We start from the raw sequence: 12,071 nt of genomic DNA, 5'->3' as shown, positions 1-12,071 counted from the left end.
TAGGAATGGTTCACATGACACACTAAGCCATAATGTTTAGCTCAGAATGTTTAACTACCATGGCTTAGTGTGTCGTCTGAAAAACAGGGTCATTGGTTTGAAGTTGCCTTGTTTCAAGAAACTATAGTTAAGATTAACCTCAGTTTGTCAGGTTTTGGATGACACTGCTAGTTGTGGTTAATCAAAACAGAAGTGATTCCTCCTAGCTGGAGGGGGAATGCAGAAACCTGGGAGAGGCTAGGTTTGTTTTTGTAACACTAAACTATGGTTTAGTATTTTATCCAAACTAGCCTATTTTCTCCAAGTATCCAGCTAGATGCCCTGGGCCACAGCAGGTGTCACTATGTGGGAAACTAGTACCTGACAAAACAGATTCAGTTAGCATGGAAAACTGACAAGAAACCTCTTCTCCAATTCCCATCCAGCTGTGAATATAACACAAAACAGGTTACAAGTTTTGCAGATGTAGTGATGAAGGCAAATGTGGTAGTGAGCAATGGGTACAAATCTCTGGTCCTAACAATAGAGGCTTTTGGCCTGCTTTTCTGCCTAAAGAAATGTATTCTGATGCTATCCAAATCACCAGAGGAACTCTGCCAACCTCATTATTTTTACAAAGACAGATGATGTCCATAAAATTTATTTATTTCCATCATCCAGTGATCAGACTCAGTCTCAGCATACCAATTCCATTTCTTGCTGCCTTAGGTAATGGGGGACATAAGTTCTCGTTATTTTATCTAATCCTGTTTTTAATTATAGCCACCTAAACATCCCTTGTGAGTCCCTTCTATCTTGTCACCCTTCCCTGGTGTGTTTAGGTCTTGTTTCCGCAGCTGCAAAGTCCTGTCCCCTTTGCTTGCCTCACAGATGACTACAGCTTTCAAGGTATACCCTGAGTTTATCTATTGGAGGCAGTCTATAATACGATTCCCGTTGTAGCTGCAAATAGGTTCTTCTCTGCAAGTTTCAGTTCAGCCTTTTATCCTCACGAATCCTGACACCGCCCGAATTCAAAAACTCTGTGGCTCATCATTTTTGCCACATTTCAGCTGCAGGGCAGTGCAGTCAGGTATGATGGTAGATTTTCCTTCCCACTCCATCTCAAGCTGTCCTCGTGATCCTGCGTGAGTTCATGGCCAAAAGGCTAGGAAATGAAAACAGAGATCAAGTAGAAATACAAAATCAGCGGCAAGTGAGAGATAAGTCTCCATCTGCAGTTTCTTTCCGATCTTACACCTTTAAAAGGCAGAGGACAGGGCAAAGCAAAACAAAGCAAAGCCAAGGCTGCATCAAGCAGTGGTAGAAAATAGTTGTTAACCTCAGTTAATGCAGCTTCTTCCAGCCCTTTCAGTACTTTACCGCTAGACTAGGCGTCTTTCCCTGTTCTGACATCATAGAATGTTGGTGGCAGAGGCCAAAGGTAGAAGAATGAGGTCATGTGTTCACAGGTACCACGGCAACTGTTGTGAGGTCATGGGGAACAGCTAGGAGATCCCTGCCCTCCTGGGAGAGCCCGTGGGCTTGGAGGCGGTCGATATTCCCTGGTGTGGCGCAGGAAAGGAAATTGGCGCTCAAACCGGATATCGAAACCCATCCCAGTAATGGCCAACTTTGTAGTGAAGACCATCTGGCAATCCAAGGAAATCAACGAGGCTGGAGACACAACAACGGGGACCGAGAGTCGGCCTCAGGGAAGCAAGGAGCACCTGGGAAAGTCTGGCAGCATCAAGGGCTTCCCCAAAAAGAAGAAAGCCGTCTCTTTCCATGGGTGGGAGCCCTGGGAAGGGAGGGGGTGGAGGTGGAGTTCACTGCACTACTTGGGGCATGCTGAGAGGGCATGGGAGGGGGGAAGACGTTGCTCAGTGGTGGGATCTTCAGTTAAAAGGGTCTCTGGTAGCAACTGATGAGAAAGACCCCTTGCTCCTGAAAACCTGCTCCCCACCACAGTGGATGATGGACAAACAGTCTGACCTGGTATACAGCAGCTTCCCGTGAAGGGGGGTTGATTGTTTACAGCAGCCTTCCTCAACTTGGGTCCCTCCAGATGTTTTGGACTTCAACTCCCATCAGCTCCAGCCAGCAGGGCTAATGGTGAGAAATGATGGGAGTTGTAGTACAAAACATCTGGAGGAACCTAGGTTGGGTGTATGGCTCTAGAGGAGGGCATTTCAGAAAACATCGTAGTCTAGGGGCAAGCATGACACAGTAGAATTAGCTTGGCTGAAGTGTGGCCTGACTCAGTCAACAGAGAGAGGCCCCTCTCAGAGAACTCAAGGACTCATTCCTTCCTGCTCCAGTGCACTGTCCCTTGTGTGCACCGTCAGCAGGTGCCCTGTCATGTCATACCCTTGATGCCCGCTCCTGTGCCCCTTTAACCCACCAGATGCCTTCCTCTTTAATCCTAGGATTTCTTTCTCCCATCCTTTCCCTGGGGCTGTCTGTATGTTGCGAAAGCCCTGCAGTGGCTGCAGATCAGTGCTGCATCAGTTACATGACGCAGCCACAGATTCACAGCCACCACGGGATTTTTCTGTGAAGTTGCGCATTGAAAAAGCCGGTGACGTACCCGACTTTTTCAGTGGGAGCGAGGTCAGTATGGCTCTTCCGCTGCCTAACCTTGCTCTGCTGCCGGTCCAGGGGCTGGTCCTTGTATAAGGTGCCTGGCGATTGGTCACCTTCCACCTGGAAGATGGCAGGGGGCAGCTCCAGTACCCAGATGACCTCCAGAAAACCCAGCACTTCCTCATTGGTGTTGGGATTACCTGACACCACCCCACATAAGAAAAAATGCAGGGTTTGGGGTGGGTGGGAGGGAAGCAGTGCCAACTTGGCACCTTGAAGGCAGGTCCCCTATTTTTGAGTACTGGTATCTGTTTCACTTGAAACTGTAGAAGAAGAAATCAAAAATGTGACTAGCTGAGAGGCAAAGGCCTTCTTATATGACAAAGTAGGCTCTCTGGCCTCCAAAAGCTTATGCCGCAATAAATCTGTTACCCCTTTAAAGCAGGGGTGGCCTGCCAGATGTTTTTGCCTAGAACTCCCATCAGCTCTCACCATTGCCTATGCTGGCTTGGGCTGATGGGAGATATAGGCTAAAACATCTGGAGAGTCACCAGCTGTTGTCCCCCCAAGGCACCACATGATTCCTCATTGTTTTCTCTGCAGCAGATTAACACTGCTGCTCCTCTGAAATCTGTTGTCTAATAAGGGATGCCGTCCTGCATCTGCAGCTCACGTATGTGCCCTTTTCCTCACCTCAGGGTTGAGCCTCATTTGACCAGTGAAAGCCCCAACCTGAACCTGAAGCGTTCTTCTGCCTGCACCAACGTTTCCCTCTTGAACCTGACTGACGGAGAGCGTGACGACTCCACCACCGAGAACGAGTCCACAGATGACGGGGGCCCTCCAGGGGGGGCAGGGGGGGAAAGAAGGGATCTTCTCCTCCCCACCAAGCCTGTCTGGTCTGAGGATGATGACGACACCTCCAGCCAGCAGGTGAGGAAAGGAATTGCAGATGTATGTACTGTGTGCTGTCAGAGAAACGTTTCACCCTGAATCAGCATTGTTCTGTTGATAGAACAGCCCCACACACCCCACACACAAAAGAAAGCTCACTCCCCAAAAAGGGACCCTTACCTTTGCTAGGCCTGCAGGATTCTCCCAAGACATTTTTCCGCCTGAGGCGAAGGACGAGACGATGCTTTTCATTTCATGTAGAAAAACTGGCTGGACTGGCAGTTGAACTTAACTTTCACGCTGGCAATGGCACAATGTCCTTCACTGTATCTGAAGGCAGCAGGTTAGCTTAGGAGGCAAAGGGCACCATGCGAGGTACACACAGTTCGGTCCTCAAACATCTTGCTGCTATTCTCCATTGCCACCCCTCAACATTTGCCACCTGAGGCAGCCACCTCGCTCTGCTTAATAGTCAGGCCGTCCCTGCAGGCCTGCTCATACATTTTAAATCCGTATCTCAGCCTGAAGACATTGCTCCCAACCTACACATCCTAGAGCCCTGTGAACAGACTGGGTCGGCCTAAACGTTCAGTTGCATCAACCAACCAAGGCCAGGTTGAAGCCCAACAGAAACTACTGGAGTACATGCCAGGTGGAGGTGGTGGACTCTGTCATTGATGCCTTTGTAACCTCAGGGCATTGCTTCTGCAGTGCACTCTGAATATCTGAGCTGAGGCTGCAGCTGATGCAGAAAGCCGCCATGAAGGCTCGCCTCCTCCTCCTCCTGTGGGTGTGGACTGTTGGGGTCACATTACACCGAGGCTGTACATTTCAGCTCCAGAATCAGCATGGACTTCCTGTAGCTTTCTAGGAAATATTCAAATGTCTCTCTGTCAGGGCTAGCATTTGATCGGGGGGGTGGGGGGTGGACTTCAGTGGTTTTGCTTAGTTGGCTTTTATTTTCATTTTCATTGACACCATGGCTGCTTCCAGGCAAGACTTTTACGGTGCTACCACCCTGCCTTGTGCAATGAATTTTGAGGGGGTCCAGCCGACAACACCTGCTACTGCTTCTGTCTTTTTTTTCTTTTTTTAACCACAGAAAATCGGAAGACAACAGAGTCACAATGCCTTCTAAATGGTAGCACTAGGAGCCCTTTTTGTCTGGAAACACCCATATTAATTTCAACCCTGCACTTCCAGGATCAGGCAGGATTCGTGTCTCTGGGCCAAATCAGGCAGGAGGGCACCTCATTCACATATAAAACAAGAATGGAAGTTTCTTTTTTACATGAGGAGACAGTGGGGAAGGGGAGATGAACTCACTCAACTCCTACCAACCACCTGATCACTCTGCTATTTTCTCTGGAAGCATCTTTCTTCCCTGCCCAGTTAAGTTTTCATTATCGGAACAGGACTGGGAGAAGACATTAAGGTCAAGATGCAAGGGGGATGATTTAGAGTAGCCTTCTCCAACCGGATGCCTCCAGATGTTTTGGACTACAACTCCCATCTGCCCCAGGCAGCATGTTGAACAGTCAGGAATGATGGTGTTGTAGTCTAAAACATCTGGGGGGCATCAGGTTTGGGGATGGCTGTTTGACTCTGTCACCACTGCACTCCTTTTAGCGTGGAAATGAAAAGGGGGGGGGAACAGAATTCCTCTTAAAACTCTTACACACACACACACTCTTTATTTATGGACAAACACATATAGCTGTCCTCACCTCATATAGTTTGGCCCAATATTAGACTCAGTTAGAATGGCCCTATCAGAAATCCTGAGACACCCTCATTTGCATTGCTGTACTCATTGAATTTCATGCAAATTAAAAACCACACTGTGCTGCTGCTTTTTTGGTGGGCAGTGGGGGATGACACATATATGCACATAAAGCCATGAAAAGACTTAAGAGTGACACACTGCCTTTACTTTCTCTCCATGGGACAAACCCTATTTGCCTGCCACTCTCCAAGGGAAAATAGGAAGTGTCAATCAAACAGCACTGGGACAGAGATCCCTTCTGTAAATCAGCAAGCCTCTTTAGATGATTAATTATTGACCCTCCGTTCAGTTTTGACAGGATCTAGATGTGCAATGCTAAAAGTAGATTCTATATTTAGTGGCATCTTTGCCACTCCCCATTTTATCTTCACAACAGCCCTGTGAGGTACGTTAGGCTGAAAGACTGGCCCAAGGTAATCCAGTGAGTTAAATTTCATGGCTGAGCAGGATTTGAACCCAGGTCTCCCCAGTTCTAGTCCAGTAATCTAACTGCTAAAGTATACCGCCTTGCACTCTAACCTCTGCCCCACAAATGGGCTTCCCAAGTACCTTCAGGTTAGGGCTGAGATTCCCCCCTCCCTCCCTTCAACAAGACTGTTCTCCGCAAACTGGTTGTGGTGGTCATCCTTTTCTCTCTTAAATTGATGTCTCTAATATCAATTAACACAATTTATTTTAATTGACATCTAATTTAGATATTTACAATGATGGGATTATTTGGAGTGTCATATGCCTAAGTAGATAATCTTTTTGAAATACAGTTGCCAATTTAGTTTTACTAGCTCCTTCCTCTTGTGACTTTAACAACAGCCTGATAGGCAAAAATTAAACTGGTGACATTTTTGCCATTTATCTTCCTACCAAAAAAAACCCCAGCCCTTTGGTTTTAAATTTCTTCATGTCACATTGTTGTTTAGAAACACAAGAAGAGGGCTGGGGAAAGGGCTGGCAACTCGGTTTTGGAGGGAAATATGAACTGCTTGTATCCATAGGATTTGGGGTTGGGTTGTAAACATTGTAACCTTTCCCAACCGTGGTCCCCACAAATGTCATTGGATTACAACTCCCATCTTCACTGACCATTGGCTGTACTGGCTGGGGCTGATAGGAGCTGCGGCCCCCAAAAAACTACAGGTCACTAACTTGGGTCAGTCCAGGCTTGTGAACTCAGGGTGCTTTCAGCGGAGGCTTTTATCATGCAGCTGCTCCGCTTCACTCACGGAATTTGACAGAGGGTCCATTTGTAGCCCTCCCATGTTTTCCCACCACTTCTTCCATCTTTTTTCCTTACCAGAAAAAAGAAAAGCCGCTACGGAGGAAAAGTTGGAATGGCTGCACAATGCCTTTGGATTGGCAGCGCTAGGAGCCCTCCGTCTGGAAGCACCCAGCAACGGTCATGTTCCCCCCATGTCGGTTTCTCCAGATGGGGAGAGCTGTGGAATTATCACCTCGTTCTGAGCCAGTTTCTCAGGAAAAAGCCTCCCCACTCCTCCCCTAATTTGAACTGTGCTTTGAGAGTCTCGCCTTTAACACTGACATAAATGAATTTGTGCTAGTTAGCAAAATCTCTGAGGATTTCCCCTGTGGCAATAGTTAGCTCCCTTGCTTGGATTCCTTCTCTGGCGAGGACCTTTCCTAAGGTGTTTTCATTCTACCACCTCCCCAGCTCTATATCTCATCACCCCACATCCCTCAGGCTTGGTCTCTCTCCCCAGCCCAAGTAACCCTCTGCCCCCTTCCTCTGATTTAACGGCAATTGCTGGAGGTTTATCATACAGGATCGCCCTCTGTTTCTGCCTTGAGGGAGCTTGCGTCCCTGAGAGTTCCTAATTGTTAATGGCGTACTTCTAATTATTATTATTATTAATAATTTATATAGCACCATCAATGTACATGGTGCTGTACAGAGTAAAACAGTAAATAGCAAGACCCTGCCGCAGAGGCTTACATTCTAATAAAATCATAATAAAACAATAAGGAGGGGAAGAGAATTCAAACAGGCACAGGGTAGGGTAAACAGGCACAGGGTAGGGTAAACAGGCACAGGGTAGGGTAAACAGGCACTGGGTAGGGTAAAACTAACAGTATAAAGTCAGAACAAAATCAAGTTTTAAAAGCTTTAGGAAAAAGAAAAGTTCTAAGGCCTCTTGTCCCAGAGTCTCCTTAATTTAGAGGTGCCTTCAGCCACCTTCTACCCCATTTTAAACCCCTCAGGGTTGAAAGAAATGCTCAGGAAGTGTGGAGAGGTCAGGAGTAACTGGACTATTCACTTGACCCGCCCCCCTCTTGCGCTCTCCCCCAGCAGGAAGTGAGCAATAGCGGCCTGTTGCGAGCCAAGGACTCCATCACCAGCCTCAAGGAGAGGACGTCCAAGGTCAACCGCCATGTTCAGAACCTGCAGGTCTGGAGACTGTCCCCCTCCCACCACCAGTTCCGGCACAGGCCACACAACCGTAGGCCTAGACTCCATCCTGAGCTTGCCCTCTTCAGTTCTTTCAGCTGTGAGCTAGACCACTGGCTCTTTCATTTTGTTCTGTTTATTTATTTATTTATTATTTATCATATTTATACCCCGCTCCTCAGCCAAAAAAGGCTCTCGGAGCGGCTTACACTTAGCAAAAAAGACAGTCCCTGCCCTCAGGCTTACAGTCTAATAAAGACATGGCACACAAGGAACAGGAGTTAAGGAGGGAGGGAGGGGGGGAGGAGAGAGAGTCCAACAGGAGCAGGCCATGATGTTTCTTCTGCCTGCTCCTGTCCCATTGTTCTTTCTTCTTCCCCACTTGGCCAAAATGACAGTTTGCCCTGTGGGGGTGGGTAGGGTGACCATATGAAAAGGAGGACAGGACTCCTGTATCTTTAACAGTAATGTAGAACAGAGAATTGCAGCGGGTGTCAATTGAAGTGGGTGAAATTCCCTCTTCATCACAACAGTTAAAGCTACACTAGCTATAGTAGAGTGGCCCGATACAAAAGAGGGCAGGGCTCCTGCAGCTTTAACTGTGTTGATGAAGAGAGAATTCAACCCTCTTCAATTGACACCTGCTGAAATTCCCTTTTCTACGTTACAGTTAAAGATACAGGAGCCCTGTCCTCCTTTTCATATGGTCACCCTAGGGGTGGGGGAAGAGTCCAACAGGAGCAGGCCATGATGTTTCTTCTGCCTGCTCCTGTCCCCTTGCTCTTTCTTCTTCCCCACAGGGCCAAGATGACAGTTTGCCCTGTGGGGGTGGGGGAAGAGTCCAACAGGAGCAGGCCATGATGTTTCTTCTGCCTGCTCCTGTCCCCTTGCTCTTTCTTCTTCCCCACAGGGCCAAGATGACAGTTTGCCCTATGGGGGTGGGAGAAGAGTCCAACAGGAGCAGGCCATGATGTTTCTTCTGCCTGCTCCTGTCCCCTTGTTCTTTCTTCTTCCCCACAGGGCCAAGATGACAGTTTGCCCTGTGGGGGTAGGGGAAGAGTCCAACAGGAGCAGGCCATGATGTTTCTTCTGCCTGCTCCTGTCCCCTTGTTCTTTCTTCTTCCCCACAGGTTCAAGATGACAGTTTGCCCTATGGGGGTGGGGGAAGAGTCCAACAGGAGCAGGCCATGATGTTTCTTCTGCCTGTTGAGGACTAGTGTGCTGGTTTGTTCACATTTTCTTACCTCCCATCATACGGGACGGTGTTCTGAAGCCATACACAGTGATTAGTCACATGTGGCCTCATGCCTGCCCAAGGTGAAGAACCCACACTGCAGCTGCTTAAATTGTGAAAAAGGCAAGTTTTTTTTTTCCATTTGAGCTTTAAGTGGTCTCTTCAGCTCATAGGGAAAACTTTTTTTAAAGACAACACACCCCTTTTCCTCTACTATTTTAGGTGGCGACCAATAGAAGTTGCGCCCAGGCCACAGTTTAAGAACCATTGAGCTAGACAAACGGCCCTACACTTGGGGAACCATGCCTTACCCTCTTGTGAGAATATGTATGTGAAGGGTGGGCAGCTCCCAACCCTCTTTCAGTATCATAGTCATATGCTGCCCCAGGCTGTTCTGTAAAATTTAAAGCCCCTTCCTCAGTATGCATCCCACCTGGTGCTCCTGTACCGTTAAGAATTTCGCCACAGCAAACAACTGGTGAAAAACTCTGAAAGCACTCCGGTAGATTCTAATTTGATAATTTTGATGACAATATGAATGATTTTTGTGTAGGCTTTCTTAGATTTTCCTCTTTTTTCAGAGTTGATGTTAATCTTGTTTAGAGGAAAGGTTTAAAAAACAAAAGTGGCAAGTTCCTCTGGTCTAAATATGCCACTAGCAGAGCTTCTATTTGAAGGAAAATTGGAGCTGCCAGAGCAGGAGTGGGAACCTCTTTCAGCCCGAGGGGCAAATTCAGAGAAGCGCTCGGGGACCGTATTCCAGTGGTGGACAGGGCCAGAGGCAAAAGAAGAGGGGCTGTCTTCACGGCGCTGGGTTGGCGCCACCTCCCTCTCAAACCCCATGCTTTCCCTCCCCTGGGGTGATGGCAGGTAATCCCAACGCCAAGGAAGGAGCACGGGGTTTCTGGGAGGCCATCCGGGTACCGGAGCCGAGCCTGCCCTCTTCCTGGTGGAAGGCGACCAATCGCTGCTCACCTTCCAGCAGTGCCCCCGGGTTGACCCCAGATTGTCCCTAGAGCGGTCGTACGTCGGAGGTGCCACATTGACGTTGCTCCATTTGAAAAGTTGAGGTAAATCCCTGACTTTTTCAAATAGCAGCGTTGTGGGGAAACTGTGAAGTTGCGCTTGTGTTGTCCAACTGACGCAACGCAGTTCTACAGCCACCTCGAGGCTTTCCCCACGCATAGACAGCCCCAGGGCCAAAATAGAAAGAAATTGTAGCTTCCAACTCTTAGTGATGGCCCTGTTCAGACAATACGCTAAACCATGATGGTTAAGAGTTTAAACATACTCGCTAACCATTTGCTGCAACAGGGTTGGCAGCCTAACCATGGCTTAGCATGTTGTCTGAACAGGCACGATAGTAACTAAGCCTTAGGAGACACATTTCAACCTTGCAGAATGGGGTACAAGCTGCACAAAAGCCAGGAAACCACCAAATGATCAGTGTTTGGGGAAAAGAGGGTGGGGCCAGGAGAAGGGGGTGGGGCCATCTTGGAAACCCCAGGAGAGCTGGATTGAGACCTTAGGACTCGATTTGGAGGATACCCACCAGTGTGACCTAAGGTTTCTTTAAATTAATGGGAAATCGTAGTTCCTTACCGGGTCTTTGCTTCCTGCTTCTCTTGCAAAATCGTAATGGGGCTTCATTACACAGCTGGAGAGGTGCGACCATGTGGTTGGTCTGTAATGGAAAACTTCCCCTCCTCTTGCTGCTTATAGCCCTGAATGGGACAGTGCCCTCTAGTGGGTGATTTGTAGCACAACTTCCCCCATACACAGCAGGAAATCCCGAGATATTTCAGCAAAATCGGAATATCACAGGGATTTTTTAAAAACGGAATTACCGGGAGAAGGCACAGGAGACATGCAGAAACTTTGCCGACATCGTCAAAAGAACCCGCAAACTTCCGTGAGTGGCCAGACACCAGTGTGCCTTTTTAGCCACAAGCTGCTAAAAAGGTAGAGGCAGGGCTGTTTACTTGGCTGGGCTCCTAACTGAGAGGGGCATTTGATCAGGGCAATACGGCCTCCTCGACCCCTTTGCTTGCCTCTGGGATGCACCTGCTGCTGTCTCAGCCGTTTCCCTCCTGCTCTACCTGTGTGCAGAGTGAGTGCACGGTGCTGTGCGAAAATCTGGAGCGCCGCAGGCAGGAGGCGGAGGACCTTGAAGAGTACTGCAGCCAGCTTAAGGTGAGAAGTGGAATGGGATGTGTGGGCTGGCCCTAGAGGTGTTCGGGGAGCAGCAGCTATGCCAGCCCACAGCTGTTTCCAATGTTAATATTTTCTTCAAGTCACCCCCACCCCACCCTGCATAAAGAAGGCCTTATCCTTGTCAAGGAGGAAGTTTATTTATGAGGGTGCCTTCCACAGAAGAAATGGCCACAGAATACCTGAATCGTGGAGATGGTGGAATTGGAGACAAGGCACTGTCATTTAGTTATGATGAATGGATACATTTTGGCAGCTGGTATTGAATGAGATGGAGCTCGGTTCGAATTTATTCCGGGAAAGGAAACCCTGAGAAGCTGCAGCTTGAGCAGATGCATGGTATTGTTTGCTGAATTCTCAAAAGGGGAGAGCGTTCTCGTTACACCAAAAAGCTGAGCAGAGCAGAGCATATGGGCAGCCCTTCTGGATCAGGCCAAAACGCCATCTAGCCCAGCATCTTGTTTTCTGCAGTGCCAAAGCAGACCATCACCATCCTGGGAAGTGTAACAACTACTGTTGCCCCCCGGTAACTGATGCTCAGTGGCAAACTGCTTCTACATTGAATTTAACAAATTCATGATGATTAAGGCTATCGATGTTCACTTGTCATGATTTTATTTATTTATGTTCATTATTACATTTAAATCCCGCCTTTTTCCCCTCTAAGGAACCCAAGATGGTGTACGTGATTCTCCTCCTCTCCATTTATCCTCACAACAATAACCCTGTGAGGTAGGTTAGGCTGAGAGTCAGTAACTGGCCCAAGGTCATCTGGTGAGCTTCTTGGCAGAGTGGAGACTGGAACCCAGATCTTCCGAATCCCAGTCCAATATTCTAGCCACTGCACTAGCCATATATTACCTCCGGTCAGAGGGAGTATGTCTCAGAGGACCTGTTCAGATGACACGTGAAACCATGGTTAGGCCACTAACCCTTTTGCAGTAAATGATTAGTGAGTGTGTTTAAACCATGGTTATGTA

General features: G+C 48.1%; 1 protein-coding gene across 1 annotated transcript in view; it reads left to right on the top strand.

The window, feature by feature from the left end:
* The first annotated feature begins 1,604 nt into the window (after nucleotides 1-1,604).
* Nucleotides 1,605-12,071, top strand: part of TSKS (testis specific serine kinase substrate) — a 34,550-nt gene continuing 24,083 nt past the window's right edge. The window contains exons 1-4 of the mRNA XM_063137334.1: nucleotides 1,605-1,771; nucleotides 3,264-3,498; nucleotides 7,551-7,646; nucleotides 10,990-11,073. Coding sequence (XP_062993404.1) covers nucleotides 1,605-1,771; nucleotides 3,264-3,498; nucleotides 7,551-7,646; nucleotides 10,990-11,073 — 582 coding nt within the window. The remainder of the gene's footprint in view (nucleotides 1,772-3,263; nucleotides 3,499-7,550; nucleotides 7,647-10,989; nucleotides 11,074-12,071) is intronic.

This window comes from Elgaria multicarinata, chromosome 11 (assembly GCF_023053635.1).
Source record: "Elgaria multicarinata webbii isolate HBS135686 ecotype San Diego chromosome 11, rElgMul1.1.pri, whole genome shotgun sequence".
In the NCBI taxonomy this organism is placed as follows: Eukaryota; Metazoa; Chordata; class Lepidosauria; order Squamata; family Anguidae; genus Elgaria; species Elgaria multicarinata.
This window is presented reverse-complemented; position numbering and strand designations above follow the sequence as displayed.